The sequence below is a fragment of the Monopterus albus genome, unplaced genomic scaffold (genome assembly GCF_001952655.1).
Source record: "Monopterus albus unplaced genomic scaffold, M_albus_1.0 scaffold92.1, whole genome shotgun sequence".
NCBI lineage: Eukaryota > Metazoa > Chordata > Actinopteri > Synbranchiformes > Synbranchidae > Monopterus > Monopterus albus.
This window is the reverse complement of record NW_018127972.1, coordinates 2,519,798-2,544,771: the sequence shown is the minus strand read 5'-3', so window position 1 is coordinate 2,544,771 and position 24,974 is coordinate 2,519,798. Positions and strand designations below refer to the sequence as shown.

At 40.3% G+C, this 24,974-nt stretch overlaps 2 protein-coding genes across 6 annotated transcripts in view; both read left to right on the top strand.

The window, feature by feature from the left end:
- The window catches only part of slc16a6b (solute carrier family 16 member 6b), a 19,383-nt gene extending 14,949 nt beyond the window's left edge, over positions 1–4,434 (top strand). For all 4 annotated transcript variants that reach the window (XM_020608229.1, XM_020608228.1, XM_020608231.1 and 1 more), the window contains 2 exons: positions 2,649–3,557; positions 3,659–4,434. In XM_020608229.1, the coding sequence (XP_020463885.1) occupies positions 2,649–3,557; positions 3,659–4,047 (1,298 nt within the window). In that variant the 3' untranslated portion in view covers positions 4,048–4,434. The remainder of the gene's footprint in view (positions 1–2,648; positions 3,558–3,658) is intronic.
- A 3,000-nt stretch (positions 4,435–7,434) lies between these two features.
- LOC109964722 (actin-related protein 2/3 complex subunit 1A) lies at positions 7,435–19,028 on the top strand. Of its 2 annotated transcripts, none has more exons than XM_020608233.1 (10): positions 7,435–7,520; positions 8,275–8,426; positions 10,468–10,572; positions 11,818–12,040; positions 13,821–13,928; positions 15,292–15,498; positions 15,748–15,823; positions 16,640–16,830; positions 18,577–18,667; positions 18,816–19,028. In XM_020608233.1, the coding sequence occupies exons 2-10, from the start codon at positions 8,363–8,365 to the stop codon at positions 18,819–18,821; spliced, it is 1,071 nt and encodes a 356-aa protein (XP_020463889.1). In that variant the 5' UTR covers positions 7,435–7,520; positions 8,275–8,362; the 3' UTR covers positions 18,822–19,028. The 2 variants fall into 2 exon arrangements, with proteins under 2 accessions (XP_020463889.1, XP_020463890.1); XM_020608234.1 differs by having other exon boundaries at positions 7,441–7,520; positions 8,275–8,430.
- Positions 19,029–24,974: the final 5,946 nt, after the last annotated feature.

The following is a 24,974-nucleotide window of genomic DNA, read 5'->3' as shown; positions in this document are numbered from 1 at the left end:
TTATAGGACAATGTTTGGCAAACTTATTGTTAGCTACACAAAAGGATTAAATTGGCCAAAGGCCTGCAGTCACTTGAATGAAAGCTGTAGGCCTATCTGCTTTTATTAATCTGTGGGGTATAGCTCCAAAGTACAAGAAAAAAAAAGTTTTTAGTGTTTTAAGTTCAATAACCTTATAGTTATAGAAATGCAATATTTGGCTCAAGTTTTGCTGTTGGAAAAAACACAAAATAATTTCATTGCTAAAATACCAACTATTGCTTGAAATCAAATGTGTATGCAGTAATGCTTCACCTTAGCCCCAAGTGCCAAGCTTTGTGAATGTTGAGATCTATTTTACTGTATCTGAATGATTATTTTTAACAGACTTTCTCCTTTGTTGATTCACAGGAATGTGTTACACAACTGAATATGAGGGAACTACTATCAGTTGGCATGGATGGCCCCAGTGTGAATTTCAAGTTGGTGGATCTTCTCCAGAAAGAGCATGCAGAGCTCTACGGAGGTGCTCAGGTTGTCACTGTTGGAAGCTGTGGACTTCACACCCTCCACAATGCTTTAAAGGCAGGCTTTACTATGTGGCAGTTGGAAAAACTTCTGCGAGTCATGCACTTCCTTTTTCATAATGTTCCTGCCAGGAGGGAAGACTTCACTAGCCTGACAGGGTCCTCCTGCTTTCCCTTACCATTTAGATGGGTTGAAAACGTTCCTGCCTCAGCAAGGTCCCAGTACAGGCTATACCTTGAGCAAGAACGCAAAAAGAGGGAGAGTGCTGCTCAGACACTGAAGAGGAAGGCCGCAGAGGAAGAACTAGTGGAGCTCAGACAGCAACGCAGAGTCCTGGACGATGTCTGTGCCATCCTTGAAAATGATGCCAACAAGTTGGCCGAGGAGGCAGAGGGGAAGGCTGGGTCAAAAATGGCCCAGCTTATCACTAAATCCAACACACTCAGAAGGAGATACAAAGAGAAAAAAGAGGAACTGGATAAAATGGACAAAACTATTGAAGAAAAGGCCATGCAATTAAGACACTTGCCATAAAATTCTTTTGCTCATGAGTTCATATTAGGCCTATAGCACAGGTTTATATTAAAATCAAATAATAGCAGTTCACCAGTTCATAGTTCATATAGCAGATGCCAGTTTGTAGCAGCGAATGCCAGCCAGTGTGCTGGAACTGTTCTCTTCATTGCACATTTTATGTAGTTTGTTTTATTTTTATTTCATGAAGTGAAATAAATGTGTGCAATATGTGGTCAACATCAGTGAGTCACTAAATCTATTCTGTTGTGTATAGTGTTATATATGTCAAAATCTGCTTCAACATTAATAAGGTCGCTGATTAACACTTGAAACTCAGTGTCATGATGGTTTTAAAAAAAATCCGAAGGTAGTAAAAAAAAGGTATTAAAAGGTATTAAATTTAACTTAAGGTTTGCTGTATATACCCTGAAAAAGTGTACTTTAAAGATAAAGGGCTCTATTTTCCTGCAATATGCCGCAGCACTAAACTGGTGACTAAACTCCAGGCACAAAGTAAATATGGCGTAGAGGAGAGGCAGAACACATTAGTAGCGGGAGGATTACATTGTGAGCAGGTGGAGTCAGGTCTGGCTTAATTATGTCCAATCAAACCAGCTCCTCTCATCCCCTTTAAAGAGCAGGGCAGAAACCTGAGTGACTGATGTCAGTGATGCCAGGACATGGAAATATATTAAAGATTCTTTCCGTGTATCTACTTCTTCTGTCAGTTATGTGCCCCATTCCTAGAGTGACAGTGACAAAACTATTTATGTAGAAATACTGTACACAATACTGCATTCATTAAATGATCTTGTCAAAACCTTCTGGTTGCTTCACAATAAAGGTCTAAAGTACCTTCATACCGGAACATATTTTTATAAAAACACATGCAGATAGTATCGTGTTGGTGTTAACTGTTGCCCAAAATAGTTGGGTTCCTAATGTGATAATGAACCACTCCATTTGCACCATGTTAGACCTGTTCAGGTAAAACAGTGAGTCTCTGTACATGAACATTCCCAGACATGCAGTAACCTCAGGCCCTGTATTTTTCTTCACATCCTCTGGTCACAGTGCAGCAGCAGGAGGTGAAACAAATCCACAATACTGTGTGTAGTCACAAAATCCCACTTTTAATATAGATGTCAGACAAGATCACTTGAACACACATAGCCAGGAGATTATGACCATTCAAGGAAATCAGTGAACTGTTGCTTAAGACTTTACATTATTGGGGAAAAAAGTCTCACGAGCAAGAGTTTCTGAGATTTGTATAAACTGAGTTGCTTCTGCATAGAAGTACAACATCAACATAGGTGCACCTTGTCTTTTGAGCTTTCAGAAATGCTTAAAATATCAGTTCATCATTGTCACATTGTGGATAAGTCAGAAAACACAGAAAAGCATGCCATGGGCTATTTAAGTAGTCAATTGCTTGATTGGTCAAATAGTAAGTGAAAGCACCATCATGTGTCATGACACCTGAGCAGATAGTGAGAAGTTGAAAAATCATGGTAAAGCTAGTAAGTTCCCCTTGAGTTAAGATTTAAAAATACAAAAAACGTAATAATAATAATAGTAGTGAGAGTAAAGTAACCCACAGTGTTGTTTCCATCTTTCCACAGCTTTCACTACACTGAAAGAACACATTGGATGGCGCTACTGTCTAGTTGTCATTGGCACCCTTCAGGTTTCTGTGATTATCTGTGGGCTTCTCCTTCGTCCAATCATCATTGAGCCGGAACCTGTAAAAGATGATGATGAATTGAGCAATGACCCACTCTCTCTGAAGAAACTGCAGACTGTTTACGAGCTGGAGAATGAACAAACAAAAACCTCCATCAGTTCACGTGTCTCCCAAGGTTCGGAGGACTCAGGTGTCGCCTCCCTCTCTGCCTCAAATGTAGACCTGAGAACTGCAGGAGCAGTAAGACAGGCTGTGATGGAGTGGGAGGTGCAAGACAGAGAGAACCAAGAGGCATTACTGTCCACATCTTCCACCCCAATCAAGGAAAAGCTAGAGATAGAGGCAGGTCCTCTTCAGCCCTCTAGCACCAAACTCCTGGACTTTTCAGTGCTTAAAGATGGTGCCTTCATTTGGTATTCCCTCTTTGGCCTGTTTGCAACACTAGGCTTCTTTGCCCCACAGCTCTACATCATTGAACTGAGCAAGAGCCGGGGTGTGCAGCCCGGTTTGGCCTCGTACATGCTCTCTGTGATGGCTGTGGCCGAAATCTTCGGCCGCTTGTCCATCGGGGTGGTGTTGAACAAAGTTCGCTTCAGGAAGACTCTGGTGTTGCTTGGGTGTGTGGTTCTGCTGTGCATGGTTCTGGTGGCCTTCACTATTGTGTGGGAGTTCTGGGGCCTAGTTATCTGCTGTGCCTTTTATGGCTACTTCATGGGCGCCGTGGGTTCCACTCACATCCCCATGCTGGCTGAGGATGATGTGGTGGGCATTCAGAAGATGGCATCCTCTGTGGGAGTGTATCTCTTTATCCAGAGCTTTGCTGGGCTTGCAGGACCCCCACTAGCAGGTAGAGTATCTCCACTACCTTTACTGTATGGGTTTTGTCTGATTACGCTAATCTGTCAGACCCTCTGTAGATCCTGACAGCTGTCTCATGTTTCCTTCCAGGTGTGTTGGTGGATGTCACACACAACTATGGTGCTGCCTTCTACTCCTGTGCAGCAGGCATGGGATTAAGTGCCATCTGCCTAGCTCTTGTTGGTTGGTCCAAGTCTGGAATGTGCCAAAGACAGAGCAGAAACAAAGAGAGCAAGAGCACAGAGGAAGAAGAGAAGTGGGCTCAGGACAGTGACCAACTGGACTTTATGGACATGGACTTGCCCCTGGAGGACAGTCCAATTAGAAAGGCCGTGGATCAGGACAGTGCCTCTGTAAATTCAGTAACATCCAGATGCACTGTGAGAAGCTGCAGTGTCGCTAACACTTATCAACAGTCTTCAGATCTGCTGCTGGTTCCAAATCTCAGGTGTCACTCTCTCACTCTCCAACAAGCTTGAAGTTCATTCCTTCCCACAGAGGAAGAAGTCTCTCCTCTGAGACCAAAGACACAACCATGCTGAGCACATGGTGCCACATCTTAGCTATCTAGCAACGTTACACAGATATCTGTTCCAGCTATTTATGGTAAAACCTTACCGTAAAAATTGTTCACAATCCTCTAAGTATTATTAGTTTGTGTTTCATTTGAGTGGGAGTGCCTATCTCAGGAAAAGAAGCATTGCTGTTAAGGACCATAATATTTAGAAACAGTGCTTGAAGGAGGGGAGGATGCTGGTACTCCCCTTACTCACATGGTCCTCCGTGGGGTTATTCAGTCTTTTATTTTGACAAAAACAAACAACAACAAAAAACTAATAGGCCTATAGCTTTAATTTAAATGTATATGTACTGTAAGGTAAAAAAATTATAACCACAGTATTTATTTTTTCATTACAGGTTTTATTCACAGCAGGTAAAGTCGGTCAGACTGCTGCACAGCCTCCATATAGCCTGCCATCAGTTCTGTGCACTGCTGTCATGCAGTAGCTCACGTTAGGGAGTGGATATTATATGGTCTTATTAGGGGTGTGTGATATGGTGTTAGATGCTGTTCAAAAGGAACTAGTCGCCTACTTCCTGTGAAAAGTGCTGAATGCTGCAAAGATTTTAATCGCCCCAGTGAACCTTAAAACAGTGTCCTGGAAGGAGAAGTAAAGGATGGGGTGGTCCCAAACAATCAATAATCATAAACAGTTTTGGTTATATTAATTTTAATTGTTAAACAAACTACATACAAATTAAAACTAAAAACACAAAACGTTTGACACCCCCCTCTGTCTTAAATATGTGATATCATGGTTTTAACACTATGGTAACAATATAGGGTTTCAGCAGGTCCTTAAAAAATATAAAAAAGAGTAAAATCCAATAATCTGAATTTTAGGCCTCAAAAAGTTTTTAAAAGGGCTTAAATACGATTTTATAGGTCTTAAAAAATTATCCTGACGACTACACAGTCTGTGCTCCGCTGTCACTCACTATAAGTGCTGAGTCAGTGGAAATTGTGTGATTGGAGTATGTGATAACATAGGCTGTTGGATGCTGCTTCAACCCATGAGTGCAAAAATATATTTCAATTTGTGATTGAAGTAAAGCGATCCTTATTAATATAGCACCTGTCTAAGTGTATGTTACATAGTGCTTCACAAAGATTAAATCAATAATAGTAAAACAGGAAAGATGAAATAAAGTAGGCATGGAAAAATAAAAGAACAGCACACAACACAGTAATCAAAAAGAATCTAAATATAAAGAATAATGATTTTTAAAAAAAGGTGGCGATGTTGAATGCTTTAATGTTTTTAGTAGTGCACAGAAGGTGGCCAAATTTGGAGCAGATCTAATAGTATGAAGAAGGCTTTTGCATAATCTGAAGGCTAGTGTGAAAACACAGGGCCTGTATTCTGTTAATTTATGATATGATACTGGAGGTTTGGACATTCATTTTGCCTGAAACTAAGCCCCACGTTACATCCTTAGCTGTTAGCACTGATTTTGTGTGTGTATGGCCTTGTTTATATATAGTTGTGGGGATGGAAAAGTGGGAGAACCGGAATTCACTGGTGGAGACCAGAGGCTGGGCCTCATGAATAACTCATTACATTTTATGAAAATGACAGGGTGATTAGAGCAAGTGTCAGCTTTGGTGAGGGTTACGGTAAGGATTAAGGCGGTTCTGGTTAAGGTTAGGATCAGTCTCCTGAAAATAAATGTATATGTCCATGTAAAAAACCCTGTAAATGACAACTGCAAGGATGTGTGTGTGTGTGAAGGTGTGAGATTTAACAGGAATGAGACTCCCATGTAAATCTTCTCCACCCAGAGTCCTTCTATAGCATTAGGTCAGCTCCAAAACCACTACAGCAAGACTTGAAGTTTAGTTCACAAACCTTTCCTTAGTCATAGTATCACATTTATTTAAAATGGTTATAACAATAACTTGATTTATATGGTTTTTGAATACTGTATTCATTTATTTAATTGAACGACAGGCAGGTTCCTTCCCATTGATTGCTGTACTGCCTTCATTATGTATTTTTTAAATAAAATCTCCTCTAAACTCTGATGGCCTTTTGTGTATGGTGTAGTGTTTGCTGGTGTTGAGACACCTCACCTGGAACCCATGCCTCGCATTCATGCACCAGGAAGGAGGAGGTGGAGTAATATGCAAAAGACACTTGCTTAACATAAGTGTCCCATCCACCTCCATAAGAAACCAACATCTTAACAAGCTGGTTGAGCAGTCCTGTTATGATGTTCCATCATACCATCTGAAAAAACAGGCAAAACAGTAAGAAAGTCCACCGTGACTGAAGAAAACAAACAAAAGTATGAATAAGCCCCCTCCCAAAAATACTTGAACACTCCTCCTCTTCAGCCATCTAAACACAGAAATACTGAATGTAGATAGAGGAACAGACTGACTGCATTAAAAAAAAAAATCCTTAGACTGGACGAATTAGCCCACAAATCAGGTTGACACAGGCGGCACACAGCACTAGGAGAGTTGAACAGGAGACGAGTCAAAACAAGCAGGATTTGGACATGGTAACTGGCATCTGAAAACAGTACTGGAAACAACTGGAAATCACTGCTGAGCGGTAAATGCCAGGCAGGTGGAGAGTTCAAATAAGGCAAGATTTGATTTGATTTATTCTTTCAAGCATGTAAAGACAGTCGATATGTCAACACACATAATTTCACACATATCCACAAATGCTAATCCATTATCAAGATGTGGGTCAGGAAACAGGTTACAAGTAGGCTGACATCTAAGAGGTCTGGAGAACAGGTAACAGGAGATGGCAGGACAGCCCTGTGAGCCAGCAAGTGGCGAGCAGTGATAGGCTGGCAGAGAAATAGCTAGAGTATGGGTCTTGTAACCAGTCTTAGGACGAAGAGAAGATTGCCAGGCAGCAATTCCAATCACAATATGATAATCTGGAAACCAAGAAACAAGCGGAGCCAGGTTATTATTATTATTTTTGGAGAGGTGTTGATTCAACTGTATGATCATTTTGAAAAATCTGAATTGTATTTCCTCAGGTGTTTTTATTTTTTTGTCCACCCCATTTTTAGCAGAGTCTAGGCTAAAAAACAGAAACACTTCTTTGTATAATGCGGTACAGTTGAATGGCAACACACAGTCTTTCAGATGATCATACGTTTACATCAGCACCTCTCTAAAACAGTACATGTGTGTGTAAAGGGATCTATTAAAACAAATATCCTCCAGACTAGATGCTTGCTCAACAGCTATTAGCAGACACACCCATGTTTCTTCCACTCCCTTCAGATACGTATACCACAGTCACTTCCTTCACTAAGTCAGACCACACAGCTCTGTTCATGTTGACTGCCCAAAGTCCAAAAATAGTCTTCCACTACCACTTCCAATTCAACCTGACCAAATACACGCAGCACAACAAAGGTAATTATTTCATTTCTCCTTATTTCTATGACAGCTCAACTTGTTCAGTTTCAGGTAGCTTATAAAAACTGTTTGCACTTTCCATTTCATCTATGCAGAAAAGTATTCTTCCATTTCAAGCATTCTAATCTATGTTACTTGTCATCAGTCACATTGTCTGCTTAAATCAACAGGATAAAAACAAAAACACCACCAAATGTAATGCTTGGAATATACTTGTATGCACCAGTGTAAGATAATACCTTTTAGACTCAAAACCTTTCAAACTGTTGGGCCCTGACTGCTTTTGTTTTATGATTACATTGTAAACTTGTAAGAAACTAACATCTCGAACCAGGATTGTGTTACAAATAGAGGGCAAAGAATACAAAATGACATAACAGTTAAAGGTTGTCCCCACATTGTGCATCACACTTGATAAAGGTGTATTTTTCTCATAATCATTATTCAAGTAGTTAACCATGTTTAAAATGAAAGTTGTTGCAGAAATAAACTGATACACTCGTACTGTGAGTCTGCTGATAAAGTGAATTTACCCACTTTCTTAGGACCAGAATGAATGGTAACAAACTGATGTTGGCTGGATGTAAAAAAAGATTTAAGTAATCAATGCGTGAAAATGATCAATCTTATACTACAAATAGTATGACTTACAGCCTTCATAAATTCTCAACCCAAGTACAATAAACTAGTTGTGTTTCGCCATAAAAAAAAAAATTGCCTCTCATCAAGTTTCTTTATGTTATCCTCTCAGAATTTATCCTGGGACCTGCAGCAGCACATCTGCAGACCAGCCTTGACAGCAGCCACATTCCAGCCACCTCTCCTGCCTCTGTTCTGACATGTCAAGCTACAGTTTTGGTCTGGAGCCGCTCTCCTGCCATGCCTGGAATAAAGACAGGACCCGTAGGTGAAACGGTGTATATAATACTGAGCAGCATTTTTGTATATGCCTATTTAAATGCATAAAAATGTGTGGGCATATTCATTACTTGTATGTATTTTTTCTCCATAACTTGTGGATTTGATATCAGGTGGGACCAAACATGCACTGCAGACTGCTAATACATTTTCTCCCTCCTGCTTGCATTAATGTTATCTGGAGAACCACAGGCAATAAACAGTATCGGAAATGGACTCAAAGAGCTTTACATCTGACTGCACTATTGTAGCTCCCTGGAAGTCATAACTGGATTGTCTCGGGCTTCTTCTACAATCTTTACATCAGGCCTCACTAAATTTTGAGCATCAATGATCTCACAGCTGCTGTTTGTCAATATAATTTTAGAAAATTCCTGAAACAAAACCATTATGCAGTTTCGTTTCAGTGCCGGTCAATTGGTTGGTTGGTAGCTTTGGTCCATGACACAATGTTTCAACCTGAGCCTTTAGCCAAGCTAGTAACTCAGGGAGGTTGTATTTAGTACAGGATTGCTTTGTGTTTGCATGCAAACTAGTCTCTTACAAATTAAGTTTCTATACAACTTTTGCAATAGCAAATATGTTTTGAAAGAAAGGCTATTGCAACCTCATTCATATCAGACCTGTGATCTGGTTTAATTACTACAATCCTCCTTGGTTGAATGTTTGAGCTATATTATGACAGTGTCTGCTGTGTCATGTCAGTTTGAAGAAAAAACAAACCAAAAAAAAAGAACTGCATGCTTTTGCAGCTGAATGTCAGGCTTTCTCAAATTAGCCCCAGATACAAGCCACACACAGGATTCACTGTGTAGGTGAGACTTTGACATGCCACAAGATGGCAGACAACACCAAAGAGGAGAATACAGAGGCTGATTGGTAGTATTGAGGAACTGGAAACGCAGGACCCAAATGCACAACCTAAGAGGGAGGAGCCACACCAGGGCTGGAAGCAGTGAAGGTAGCCATGGTGTTCAGATGAGGACTAGGTGGTGCCTCTGGATCACCGGGGGCGACACACTAGTCCACCAGCATTTTGTGAGACACAGATGGCAGGTCAGAAGAAGTCTGACATAAAGCTTTTACTACTTTCTGACTAAGCTGGTGGATGAACTCACATAGATGTCTCCAGGGAGTCTCCCATCCAGATACTGACCAGGCCCAACCTTGCTTAGCTTCCAAGAGAAGAGCTAAAGTCAGGTGTGCCCAGAGAAGTACCTAGCAGATAGACTAGGAGGACCTCATGGAGTGGACCGCTGGTCAGATCATCAGGCGAGAAGGAGGGCAAAGCTACAGGACACAGAGGCTGAACAGCACACAGGTTAGTTACAGGCAGCAGTCAGGAAGGCTGAAGTAGGCATCTTTTCCCCCAGCTGAACTAAGATGGCAGACTAGAACTTTCTAGGCCCAGGAGGCAGAGTGCAGGTGAAAATAATACAGGTCATACACAATCCTCAGAGCGGTTTCTACAGACCCCTGGGCCAACCAAGACCAGAAGGCCTCCTTCTTGGGCCTGACGACTTCCTTCACTGCTGGTGTCCACCAGTGGGTTCTCTGGTTGAGAGAGTCACTTTAGTATATTTCTCAGATCATCATCACTATTCAGCAGAGAGCCATATAATACATTTTGATCAATGGCATAAGAAACTGATAATGTAGGAAACAGCAGCCAGTTGTATGTAATCATTTGCACGAATGTGCCAAAGCATTTGCAATTTGTTATAAACAAAGTGAAATTGTTTATATGAGGTGCACAAGTGACTGGATGATGCAGACGTTGAACAAGCAGTTTTGTATCATTTTTGATCTGAGAAATGTACGAAAGGGACATTCGAAAGCTGAAACCTATTAACTAGCTAATAAGCACAGCATTTGTCAAGTACATGCATGCTCCTCAGGACAAAGTTAAGAGCCTAAATTTAGAGATGAATCGACCATGGTGAGTTACTATTTCCACAGTATACTATTATGTTACTATTGTTTATTGATTGTATTTCCTAACATTTAAACATATATCTCCTTACAGAGATTGCAGTGAGTCCTAACTACAATGTGGTGAATATTTATGAGAAGAGAGGAAAAGACTGGGTCAAGATCCATGAGCTGAGTGAGCACAGTGGACGAATCACAGGTACTGCAGCTTGTAGATAGATAGAAAGATTATTATCACTGCAAAACAACAACAACAACAAAACAAAAAACCCCAGGTAACCATGTCAGAATTCCAAGGCCACTAGAACATCCAATAAAATAATAACCAAGTTGTTCAGCTAATATTAACAATAAAATAATTTGATTAACACCAAAAACAATCAATTAATAAGTTGTAGTAGCAGCTATAGTAAGTAGATCATCTGGTTAAATACTAACAATAAAATTATATTTATATATATTGTTGTTTTTAAGGTGACATGTGTCTCCGGGTCCCACAGACCCGAACAGAGCACAAGGGTTAAATATCACCACTACTGTGAATACAGTGCAGTATACAGTATACCAATGCAGATATAATAGTAACAGGAGTGGCGGTGGGCTGGATGGGACTTATCCCTCTTGATGTTAATGGCCCATTTGAGACGACAGCTGCAGTAGATGTCCTTTATATGTGATATCGAGGAGCTGATAATCCACTGGGCCATTTTAACCACCCTCTGCAAATCTCTACTCTCTGTCTCAGTGCAGCTAGAGTTCTACACTGTGCAACAATATGTCAAGATACTCTCAATCGCGCACCTGTAGAAGTTGGTATGTAGCTTTTGAGGAAGCTTGTTCATCGGCAAACTCTGAGTGAAGGAAAGGAGGATTTGACTTGACAACATCCCACTTGGAAAAAAATAAGTAACTTATTTTGAGCAAGAAAACAAGAGATGTCTTAATAGTTTCCTGTGGCTTGTACACAGGTTATGACCTGGTTGTGTATTGTATGTAGAACATTTCCTAACCTCTTCCTAGTCTGAGCAGCCAATAATGGTACATTTGAGTTAGGTGATGTTTTGGACATTACACCTTCCTCAGGAAAAACTAATACAAACAAACAAAAAAAACATTATATAGCTCCATGCAAATAAAAATGATAGGCTTTCACAGAGAAAAAAAAACTGCCTATCAGTGGACACAAGCTTTTACTGTATGTAATAATGATGACTGCTATGTACAACTTGTTAGGCCATCCAAGACAATGATCAACATTTGAAAAGGAAGAAAGTGAGTTTTCATCACTAGTCATAGTGTATACAGGAGTTCTACAGGAGTTCTTAAGTAAAATGTATGATTTAAAAGCAAAGGTGGGATATATGTGCAGTATTTCCAAATAGACCATGCTTTAACATAACATATTTATTATTCCTTTAAAACAGCCTCATAATTATGTCCATAGGTATTGACTGGGCCCCAGAGTCCAACCGCATTGTGACATGTGCCTCTGACCGCAATGCCTATGTGTGGACTCTCAAGGATGGCATGTGGAAACCCACCCTAGTCCTGGTGCGCATCAACCGTGCAGCCACCTGTGTGAAGTGGTCACCACAAGAGAATAAGTTTGCCCTGGGCAGTGGAGCTTGTCTTATCTCTGTCTGCTACTTTGAGAAGGAGAACAACTGGTGGGCAAAACATGATCAACTTTAAGCTGTTCAAATTTTGCACAGAACTGATATTGATTTTGAAGGCCAAGATTATTTTGGTATTAATAAAGCTGATGTGGTGAAGTCACAGTGACAATGGACAGTCATGGACAAAAATATTAGTACCCCTGCATTTCTGTCAGATAACACATCACTTCTCCCAGAACATTGTTGTGTATTCTCATGTTTCTTTTGTTTGCATTAGAACACAAAAACAGAAAAAAAGCCAAATCTGATCCACACAGAACTCCAAAAATGGACTGGACAGATTTATTGACACCTTTTTAAAATCATCAGAAATAGTTGCATTCCAAGCAGGTGATGCTCCTTTAATTTGTAATAAAACTCACCTGTAGCAAACAACAGGTGCTGGCAACATAGAAATCACACATGTAGCCAGTTAAAATGGAGAAACCTTTGTGTCATGTGGACCACACTGAGCATGGAGAAAAGAAAGAAGAGCAAAGAATTGTCTGAGGATTTGAAAACCACAACAGTGACAAAGGCCTGAACAATCTCAAGGCTACAAGTCCATCTCCAGAGATCTGGCTGTTCCTGTGTCCACTGTGCACAACATCAAGAGGTTTACAGCACTGGAGCTAATCTCCCTGGATGTGGACAAAAGAGAAAAGCAGATGACAGACTGCAACTGACTGCATTGTTCGCATGGTGGATAAAGAACCTCAATCAACTTCCAAAACAAATTCAAGTTTACCTGCAGGCACAGGGTGCAACACTGTCAGCTCGCACTACCTGTTGCCATCTGATTGTCAAAGGAAGCTATGGTAGGAGACCCAGGGGGACCCCACTGCTGACACAGAGACATAAAAATCCAAATTGGAGTTTGCCTAAACTTACCTGGTCGAGCACATCATTCTGCTGTTTTCCAAAAACAAAATGAGGCCTTCAAAGAAAAGAACATGGTCCCTACAGTCAAACACGGTGGAGGTTCACTGATGTTTTTGGGTTGCTTTGCTGCTTCAGACACTGGATGTCTTGATGGTGTGTTTGGCTTTATGAAATACTGATAAATTCTGGTGCACATATAGGACCCAGTGTCAGAAAGTTGGGTCTCCATCAGAGGTCATGGGTCATACAGCAGGACAATGACCCAAAGCAGACTTCAAAAAGCACCAGAAATGGTTTCAGACAATGAGCTGGAGAGTTATGAAGTGGCCAACAATGAGTTCAGATCTAAATCCCATAGAGTAGCTGTGGAGAGATCTCAGAACAGCAGCTGAGAGAAGGAACCCTTCAAATCTGAGACCTGGAGCAGTTGGCAAAAGAAGAGTGGTCCAAAATTCCAGTAGAGAGGTGGAAGAAACTCACTGATGGTTACAAGAAGTGATTGATTTCAGTTATTTTGTCCAGAGAGTGTGCTACCAAATATTAAGCTGAGGGTGTCAGTAATTCTGTCCAGTTCATTTTTGGAGTTCTGTGTGAAATGGATCAGATTTGGCTTTTTCCCCTCTGCGATTTTGTGTTGTTCAAATGCAAACATAAGAAAAAAACATGAGAATGCCAAAGATTTTATGACTGCGACAATTTTCTGGGCGAAGTGGTGAGCTATCTGACAAAAATACAAAGATGCAATATTTTTGTCCATTACTGTACAAACAGATTAGAAAGTCACACAACTTAGTCCAGAGGAAAATGTCTAGGTAATTTGTAAGTTCACATTTTTACCAAAATACAATGTAAAACATGTAAAAACATTATCTCCAGGTCAACTTACAAACTTGCTTTATGACATTTTCAGGTGGCTGAGTAAGCACATCAAGAAACCTATTCGTTCCACAGTCTTGAGTCTGGATTGGCATCCCAACAACATTTTACTAGCAGCTGGGTCTGCAGACCTTCACTGCAGGTGATACCACCACCAAAATGTAGAGAATGGAACACACAGGGGAAAGCAGAGCTTTAAACAGATTACAGAACACAACATTGCTTTATTAAGGCAACAGGAGATAAGATATACTGCCCAGAGTCGGCCCCTTTTGTTGATGCTCCGCCTGCAGTTCAGCCAGCTCCAGAGCCTGGCAATTCCCTCAGCTTTTCTTCACACTGTTTTATATTCACCCATGAGCAAATGTTTATGCAGTGAATCAGCTGATTACAGAGGTGAGCCACCGACTAGAAAGGCTTTCGCCAGATGCTCCAAATTTCAATATGGGGAATTTCAATAATTGTCGGTTGGATAGTTCGCCTAAAGTGTTAGAGTCACCCACTCGTTGAGGGTGAGTGAGTGAAGAAATGAACAGACCCAGATGGCTGACTTCAGTGCAAGCAGAATTTATTTTGTGTTGTACAATATATATGTATATATACAGTAAGTGATGTGATAAGAAAATAAGTAGGAAATGGAGGACCGGGTGCTGATCAGCTAGCAGAGAATAACAGATGACGGATGGATATGATGAGATAGGCTGAGCTACGGACGCTAGGGTCACTCCTGGTCTGGCTGGTGGGTGGTAGATGGGATCTGATGACTGTGTACTGACCTGGCTGGTGGAGGCTGGAAGGGTAGAGTGGAGTAATGGTCTGGAGACAGTAATCCGTGGATGCGGTGGTGAGGAGGAGCAGGAGAGGTGTAGCAAGGAATAATAATAATGATAGTAATTGTTGCACTGTTCTGAGCCCTCAGAGTGGCTCTGCCCCTTCATTAATCCCTGTAATAAATCTTGTAACCTTACATTTTCCGGTACCTGACACACAGCCAAGTCTGTAGAACTGCCTTCTTTCATCTGTACAATATTGACAAAATCAGAAACATTTTGTCTCAAAGTGATGCTGAAAAGCTGATTCGTGTCACTTCTAGGCTGGACTACTATTAGGATGTCAATAAATATCCATCCATTATCTATACCGCTTATCCTGAAGAGGGTCAAATTGAAATCACCAATCAACCTAAGTGGCCTGTTTTTGGACTGTGGGAGAAAGCCGGGGTACCTGAAGAGAACCCATGCAGGAACAGGGAGAACATGCAAAATCCGCACAGACAGGCACCAGGTCAGCTGGGGCTCAAACCCGGAACCTTCTTGCTGTGAGGCAACAGCGCTAACCACTGTGGTTAACCTCAGGGTTGTCAAAAGAAATTAAAAATTAGGAAATTAACAGTACATCAAACATTATCAATACATCAGTCTAAGCATCTAACCCAAAAGTACATCAAGCAACCCAGTACTGGGTACCAAAGTCAATGAACTCTAACAGATTTTCATGCTTCTCAGGGTGTTTTCTGCATACATCAAAGACATTGAGGACAAGCCTGGACCCACTGCCTGGGGGGCTAAGATGCCTTTTGGTGAGGTGCTGCTGGAGCATAAGGACTGTGGAGGCTGGGTGCACAGCGTCTCCTTCTCCCCCAGTGGAGACCAATTAGCCTGGGTGGCCCATAACAGCAGCATCAGTGTGGCTGATGCTGCTCAGGGAAAGGAGTGAGTAGTGCTGCCAAGCCACTTATTCTATCAGTATGACCACTATTAACGGTCAGCTAAAATGAAATGTATCCAGTTAATTTTAAGACAATCTTTCAGCAGACTCCTTAATGTCTTCAATTCCAGAACATTCAGGCATCTACGTTATTGTCTATTATGTTTTTTTGCTGGCCTAAAGGCTTGTTATGTACGTATTCCTGTGTCTTGTTTTATGTTATAAGTCCAACAATATGTCACTTCTCTGTTCAGGGTAACCCAGCTGACAACTGACCATCTGCCACTACTTAGTGTCCTCTATGTCAATCCCACTGAGATTGTTGCAGCTGTAAGTATTAACTTGCTTGTTTGTGCATGTGTGCATAGAAAGTGTGTGGCCAGTTTGTCCCCAGCACCTCCAAGCATGATCACCTATTGTACTTATTCACTTAGTCAAATTCCCAGTTTAAAACTGTAGCAATTAATCATTGTATATTAACAATGGATCAAATGCGTAGTGTATTTGCGGTGTGCATGGGATGAACCCTGCGGTTCCACTTGATTCTACAGAGCTCTGTAGCATAATTTAGCTCATTGCTTTGCTTTTGTCCAACAAACTCTGTTTTCATCAACCTAATTTCCACCAGCAGAAAGTAGCTGTTTTCACACACACACACACACACACACACACACACACACACACACACACACACACACACACACACACACACACACACACACACACACACACACACACACACACACACACACAAACACAAAAGCCATAAAAGCTCATTGTATGGTACCTGTCCAGTATATGTGACTTCATCCATTTATTCTTACTACGATAAAGATAATGTCTTTAAAAGATAATCATTCAGGTGCAAAAAGATTTATTACAGTTACAATATGCTTATGTGCAGTATCTGGCGTCCAGTTTGGCTGTGTCTTCCCACTTATATCTCCATGTTTACATTGTGATTTTTATAATTATTAGAGAAATGAAAAAGGTGGGATTGTAGTAAGAATTTCTGTGACCATAAGTGAGGTTTGTTAAATCAACTATTGCTTTTATTTGGGACAAAACGTAAAATACATAATGGACACAGATAGTCATAATGAACTTAAATATACAGTAAATATTACCTCCTTGTTTCAATGTCAGGGTCATGACTGTTGCCCCTACCAATTCAGCTATAAGAGTCCTGGCACACTGGAGTTTGTCAAAAAGCTGGGCATCTCCAAGCAGACTGCTAAGGGCAACATGTCAGCCATGCAACACTTTCGTAACCTGGACAAGAAGGCCACCGAGGAGGACAGCAACGAGCTGTGCACCCTTCACCAGAACAGCATCACGTAAGGGACACTGCTGTTTCCTTTTACAGTAGCATTGTAACATTCACAAAAGCAATTTTCAGTTCTTGTTTGAAAATGCCAAACAATAATTACCTGTTGGCAACTTTCAGATAAAATTTGGTAGAACATTAGGGCACCGTGGTATATTAGGGGTTAACACAAACAATATAAAAAGTATCTCTTTCTGTCACATTCAACATTCACAACATATGAATAACTATTATCAACATGTATACAACTTTACAATGCCTTGTATCTTAAGTAAGGAAAAAAAGGGATGAAAGAGAGTGAAGGCATCCGAACGTCATAACACCAGCCCACTACACTTGCCGCCACTCGTCTGTATTGAGTGTGAAAAAGGAGCCCGAGCCACTAGGTATAACTAGCTGATTGGCACATAATTAACTCAAACAGAAAACAATGTGCATTACTTTTTAAAATATGACTTAATTACAGGCATTAAATCATCTACTTTGTTAGCATCCTCCATTAGCATTCAAACACCCCACTAAACTGCCGCCAAACTTCCAGCACCCTCTGAACACCTACTGTGAGGCCTTACCACCCACTTGAGAAACTGATATAAACCAACCAGTGTCCACCCCCTCTTGGTAACCCATCAAACCCACCCACCAACCAACTCATATTTGCAAGTAACTAGGTCAAACAACAAGCTAGCCAGCATGCTGCCTAGCCCACCATACAGTTTACATTTTTTTCCAGACCAACCAAGCCTCTGTAGCAAGCACAACATATCATATACTTCGGCTTAAGGCATCTTGAGTTCGTTCTAGTGGTGTAAGATGAACACTGGACTTTCAAGGCACGTGGTCAGTACTCAGGGCAGCAGAAAATGAACCTTCATGTCAAGGCAGAGAATGTGATGTCACTGACTGTGTCAGGCTTTATCTCAGGCCTCAGTCATGTTTTCAGCCAGCAAGATTTTGTTGTGTTTTGGTTAGCTATGCTGCTAATGTACTCTACATTAGAGCCAATTTCCGCCACCAGTGTGTTGGCATAGATAAAGTTTAACATTCAATAACTAATGAAAATGCATGGGGAGATCTGCATTTTGTTTTTCACACCTTTGAAACTCATTCTGAACACAGCCTTACACTGTCATAATTTCTTTTAATCTTTATTTTCCTCCTTTTCTGGGAAGTCTCACACACCAAGGAATCTGAAGTGAGCGGTTACCGGTACCTTATCTTCATTTTCGCACTTCCCATGTCTGCACAGTGACAGAGATACTATACATTCACTATCTTCTGTCACATGACAGATTTACAGAATATGACAATTTTGTTTATATTAACAAGAACATTTACTGTATTGGAGATACATTCTCATGTTACCTCTGAAGTTAAAAACTTACAAAACCACAAAGTGAGGTGGAAGTCTGATGATAAAGGTGTTGTTGCAGCCAGTTGGCCTTGATCAAGACAAAACAGGGGACTCAACAAGCAGGACTCAGACTCAGGGTTCAACACTGATTGGCTGTTTTCCCCTGCTTTTTGTGTTGTTCCAATGCAAACAAAAGAAAGATGAGAATACCAAAGAATATGTGATCGCAGCAGTTTTCTGGGAGAAAAGTCTTGGTGTGATCAGGGCACATCATGAGATTGGTGAAGTTGGGGCTGAAAACCAGGACTGGAGAAAACGTTTGCCAAAAAATAAGTCTGACATTAAAAAGGATATGGTTAACACTTTTGTAAAACCCTTGTGTGTATGTGTTGTGTCATGCAGGCAGCTGTGTGTTGTCTCAGGGGAGAAAGCTAAAGTGGAGAAGTACAGTAGTGTGGGTCTGGATGGAACCATGGTGATCTGGGATTTTAAGGTAAATGTGTCACAACCCTGGTTCTGAGCAAATAAGTTTGAATGATTACTGTTAAAAGTGTTGCAGCTGCAATGCAAAAACTGCAACACTACTCTTATCTGTCAGTATAATTTTATAGGATCAACATGACTTTATTCTTATTTTGCAGCACTGAGTCACCAGACGTTGTCCTTGAGGTGTCAGAGACTGAACTGACCCACACATCCTGAGTCACTCATTTGAGGAATATATCTGTCAGTAGAGTCATGTGCATATATATGGATCCACCAATTTTTTAGGAACTGGAAATCAATGTCTACACAGCCCTGTGTTTTTTTATATCTGTATATTGAAATTCTTTCAAATAAATAAAGATTACATTTACAAGCCAGTCAATAGAATGCAATGACTTGTTCTTTAAGATTTCATTGTGTGTATTCATCCACCGACAGTGCCAGGGAGTAGAAACACTCCCTGGCCACTTTATTAGGTACACTTGTACAATTACATGCACTTCAATACAACACTTCCACCATAACATCTGTGTTTATGAACCTCTAATTGTTTCAGTTTTTAGTGAACATTTCATAAATGTTTATATTCAATTATATGTTTATTATTGAGGTAATAGTTAAAGGTGCTGGACTACATGATATTCAGAGGCATCTCTATTGTTTTGTCCTGCCCAGCCACTTACATGAAAGGGTCAGAATATTAGTCCACAGATTTCATAATTCCAGACACACAGTCAAGACATCCAGTGCCTGAAGCAGCAAAGCAACCCCAATACATCAGTGAACCTCCACCGCGTTTGACTGTAAGGATCGTGGTCTTTTCTTTGAAGGCCTCATTTCATTTTCTGAAAACAGAAAAATGACTTGCTCGACCAAAAAGCTCTGTTCCAGTGTCATCTGTCCACAGGACATTCTCCCAGAAGGATTGTGGCTGTTTTGGAAATCAATAAGGAGGCTCTCAGGTAGTTTTTCTGTAATTTATTAAACGAATCAGCAGACAATAGCATAAGACAATACCAGTGGTCTTGACCAGGAAGTCACACACTCAGTGCAAAGAGTCAGTGGGTGACAAAAGACAGGTTAGTCAGGTTTTGTATGACATCAGTCAACTATCACCCACTAGCTGCAACCAATCAGAAATGTGTCTTAGGTATGTGACCTTCATAGGTATCTCCTAGGTAGGCAGCTGGGCAGGCAGCTGGGCAGTGGAAACCAGGCTGTGTGTCCACAGAGACTGGGTCTGTGTGTGTGTGTAGAAACTAAATCTGTGTGGAGTGTCAGAGACAGAACTGTTTGGGAGAACTGTCAAGAACAAGTTTTTACAAAATAGTCATGCTGTCTCTATAAGGCAGAAATTCAGTAATAACACGAACAGTTTAAAAAAAAGTTTCATTTATTTAAGGCGAGTAGAAGGGTAAGACAGCACAAGCTGGAATGTACATTGAAAGCATGTCCTAAAATGCCAAACACTGAGAAGAGTACTCATTTATGTGAATTAAATAAAAAAATAGGATATTAGACTGTTTGTGTGGCACCACAAAAAATAAATAAATAAAATATTTTAAAAAGTATAAAACATTTTAGCATGATTGGGCAGAAGAGGAAGAGCTTTTAAAAGAAGGCAATAAACATATAGTATATGAAGAAGCTTGGTTGTAGATTAGTTCCTGATGTGACTACAGTCAGATTTCTATAAAACATTGGTATTAAAAGTATCAGCAGTCAGTGAGATCATGATTATTTTTAAACACAACATAACTCCAAGTCATGGTTTTGGAGCAGTGTTGCATAGTTTTTAGTATATAAGGCGACACTGATTTCCTCTCACAGGCATTTACAATCACTTTTATTTTTAAAAGTGCTTTTTCTCTTAATTTACAACCAGAAAAGCATGATTAAAATATAGGTTTCATACTCTTACAGTTGCAACACTGATGTCAGATGAACAATATGCAGTGTTCAAGACTAGCATCACAGAAATGTTAGAAGGCAGTCAAAGGCAGAGTCTTGCAAAACGAGACATTGCTCAACCTGACACTTTGGGTCTGATATTGAAAAAGGCTTCTTGGCTAAAACTAGTTCTTTTCTGTTTCCATATCATTAAAACAAATCCCCAGCTCCAAGAACATAACAGCACTTAACACTAGCACTCTGTCAAACCATGTACCACCATTTGACATTACAGAAGCTGCAAACATCTGGCACTTTCAGATGTCTGTGCTCATTTTACACATCGATTGGTGTGTGAAAGAGCAGAAGACATTTGAAGTTCTCTCTAAAACTCATTTTTTGACATAGGTACTTGTCACTTTCCAAGAAAACAACCGAGAGCGTCACCAACACTGATTTTAAGGAGTGACTGTGCAAAAGTGTGTAACATTATCCCAATTTCTATGATTCAAGGCACTGAGACAGACAAACAAACAAAAAAGGCCCAGAGCTCTGGGGAAAAGAAAGTGCTGTACAGTCTGGAGAAGGCAGGCTTTTCACCATCCCTTCAAGGACCTCTGCTTTTAGATGTGGCTGAAAACATGTTGTACAAGCCTGTTAGTTCAAAGCACACTGAAACCTTTAAGGGGTTAAAACACAACAACAGACATAGAGTTACAGAAGAGCCTGCCCCCTCTTTGCAAGAGAAACATGATTTTTATTTATATTTATTCTTGATATCCGAGTTAATCCCAGAATAAACAACTTTAGTCTAGGTAGCGTTTTGTAGGTTTCAAACACATCTGATGGCCTTCATGTGCCACCGTGGTCCTGTGCTCACTCCTGTTCTACCCTTCAATAATGAAGACCATGTGAGATGCAACCAAAAAGCAACACTGATAAATGTACCATTTTGCCTATATTTTAGTAAACATATGGTTTAAGAAAGTCCAAATTTAACCATGTGAATCTATTGTTTTCCTTTCTTTTTTAAATTTTAGAAATCTGATTTTGACCACCAAATTTTCTTCCGAATTTGGACCGCCCCCAAAATCCCCACCCCACCTTAAAATCAAGACTCTCTTCCTGTATCTGATGGATTAAAAAAGACAATTAAAATATTAAGTATTTTGAAATAATGTGGCTCAGTTTTGCTGCAGTGTTATGACACAACTGTCAGACTGTGGAGCACTAACCGTGTCAAGACAGTGTAACAAGTGGTGGAACATAACTGGTTGCTCATCTCTTCATGCTCCAGTGTGACAATATACTGTCTGTAATCAATAATTACAACCAGTTTATTCACTGTTGACAAAGGCAGTGTCAGGATAGAAGCCTGTTCTGCTATGACTTCATGGTGTGTGTATTGTTATGTTTGTAGAACAACAGGCTTTCATCTGGCCTGGAGTGTTGACCTGACAACAGTCTGCCTAGACAAAAGAGGTCTCTGCTGGGTTTTAGCTGACCAGGTATTGTGTTTGTGCGACACAGACAGGGGCTGCCTCGTCCAGATGCATTCAGACCCATGGAGAATCATAGTGACTGGCACTGCACAACTTTAGGAACTCAGGTTTTTGGCAGTTCATCATCTTCCTCATTTAGGGTTGCAAACACCCACCTAAATCATGTGACTTCACTGTTTCATGTTGAGTGACAGCAAGGACATGTTCTCTGGCATGACATGTCTGGGGGACAGGAGGTACTACACAGATACAGCTATTAGGGACACAAGGTCTTTTTTGCCTTTTAAGATGTTCGTTACCCCTTTATGTCACTATTCAAAGCAATCATTTACTCAAAACTTGTTTTAGGTATTTTTGAGTAGTTTTTCAGAGATCCTCATGGCTGAAATAAAGGCATTTCCCCCATTTTGGAATTATGGGAGTAATATTCTTGTCTTTGATTTCTTGATCTCTCTCAAATACTATATCATCTTGTTCTTGGGTATTTTGATTTGTTCTCAGGGATTAATTGTGGGAGGATCATTCTTGCTCTTGATCGTCTCTCAAATACTATATTCTGTTTGGTTTTAGGTACTTGGAATTTGTTTCTCAAGATATGTGTGTGGTGTTTGTTCTTATGGTGTTTTGTTGCTGCTCTCTATAGCTGCAGGAACACAGGAACTTCCCCATTGTGGGATCAATAAACCTACCTGAAACTAAATCTAAATATTGAGCAAAAAACAACCTACTAGCGTGCACTCTGCCCTTGCAGTCATTGCGCAAGCCACGAGTCTCCCACAAGACCAGGCACGCAGACGTGTTACTGCTTTGTTTTTAGCTATGGCAGAGAAAGTACCCATAGCAGCTTTTGGTTGCAAACGGAGACTGTATGCGATAAAGTTCCAACTAAAATGAAGTTGGATGCTACAAAAAATAAAACCAGAATTTGCAATGGTGTGGCTTTTGAATGATGGCGACAATTGAAAGGAAAAAAATGGGCTGAAAAGTGTTGCCATGGTGGCCGAATTTCTGCTGGACAGGTAATTATCATTTTTGTTTAGTTTGGGAGGCATTTGTTATTTTTCTGAAATCAGTAGTAGTCATCAGGCAGTGCGAGTTGTTTTGAAGGAGTGAGATTTCTTCAGTTGTCTACTTTTAAAATCAAGCTTCCTCTTGCTGCTTTTTCCAGGATCACCAGCTATACGGTTAATTGGAGATCCAGGTGTTAAGTACGGTTTCTGACAGTCATCCAGAACTATAGTTATATTTCCAACTCTTGTTCGGAGCAGTAATTGAAAAAATGACCAGGAACATGTGAGTGACAGCTGTTGGTTCATTAGTACGCTCTGAAAATAATGTGCCCTATAACCCTTTTTCAAATTTCTGGTGATCAACAGACAGCTTTGGCTCAAGTCCTCTCAGAGGCCTCGTAGGGCAAACTTACCTAAGAGTGAAATCCAAGCTGTTATTCCACCTTTGCAGAAAATTTAAAGACAGATGTGCAAAAAGGTTTTAAACACATCCAGTGTGGACAAGGGTAAGATGCTAGAACAATATGTCAGAGGGTGGGAATTAGTGGGATAGCTGGGACATGTTCAAGCTAAAATAGGGTGTTATTCAGTCTTCTTCCGCATTTAGCTGCCATTAGCAATTTCAACTATATAGACACTTAACAAGAAAAGTCACATAGTAAAAAGTCATGTAGCTATGCCCATCTTGTTCTTCACATTTTTATCATCTTGAGTATTCGTCTACACATGCTAAAGCGTTAGCATGAACCAGTGGAGCCAGTTATCTGGAGGACTTTGGTGTTCGTGTTCTCAGCACATCTGAAAAAAGCTGTGTAATGAGACCATCTTCTAAAACATCTTAAGACAGGCAGCCACAGGCCTACTTTTGTTTTAAACAAACACAATCCAATATCTTAAATAAAAAAAAAAAATAACACTCATGGTCATACAAACAAATCCTGCAGAAGGTCAAATCAGCTGTTAAAAACAATTGTAAGGTTGGTGTGTGAGAAATAATGACATAACACATTAAAAAATGAGCTGAGAACAAAATGTAAATAATGTGCACAACAGACAACTACAACCCAGGCTCATTAGTAACATACAGGCTGGACATCTCTTTCAGTTCTTGCTTGAGATACATGGAAGGGGCAAGATGGACAACACCACTGCTTTTAGAAAATAAAAATAATTTAAGGCATTAAAAGAAAGACTGAGCCACTTTGTGCTGTAGTATAATAAAGAGTTTCCACATTTTGATTAAATCCTACACAGAGACAAAAACCAAACTTTGTGTTCTCACCATAATATCGGTGAATCCAGAACCCAGTTAAGCGTATTCATATGTGCTGTAAAGGCTGTTAACACTGTAAAAAGCTAGTGTTGTTAGCATGTATTGCCACTGCGCTAATAATAATGGCTGTAGGCACTTGTAACTCATTTTTTTACATAAAATGTACACCACACATTTCACAAGGCACATGTCACCCAGCAGCGATGTGACTACTGGTGTATTTCTAAGAGCCTTCGGAAAACAATGGAGGTCTACAGCACAGATGAACAAATTCTCAGTTCTGGATTCACAGACATTATATTTGTGGAAATTGATGAAAAAATTAAAAAGAATATCACGAGTCTTACCCTACAGGTGCAGCTAAATAAATTAGAATATCGTGGAAAAGTCCATTTATTTCAGTAATTCAACTCAAATAGTGAAACTCGTGTATTATATAAATTCAGTACACACAGACTGAAGTAGTTTAAGCCGTTGGGTCTTTTAATTGTGATGATTTTGCTCACATTTAACATAAACCCACCAATTCACTATCTCAATAAATTATAATATGGTGACATGCCACTCAGCTAGTCAACTCAAAACACCTGCAAAGGTGTCCTGAGCCTTCAAAATGGTCACTCAGTTTGGTTCACTAGG

Excerpts from the sequence above, each read along its gene's own strand:
- LOC109964722 (XM_020608233.1), top strand. The coding sequence starts at position 8,363 with ATGTCAAGCTACAGTTTTGGTCTGGAGCCGCTCTCCTGCCATGCCTGG. Across the intron at positions 10,573-11,817 it reads GCACAGTGGACGAATCACAG|GTATTGACTGGGCCCCAGAG; the intron begins GTACTGCAGCTT and ends TTATGTCCATAG. Across the intron at positions 16,831-18,576 it reads CTTCACCAGAACAGCATCAC|GCAGCTGTGTGTTGTCTCAG; the intron begins GTAAGGGACACT and ends TGTGTCATGCAG.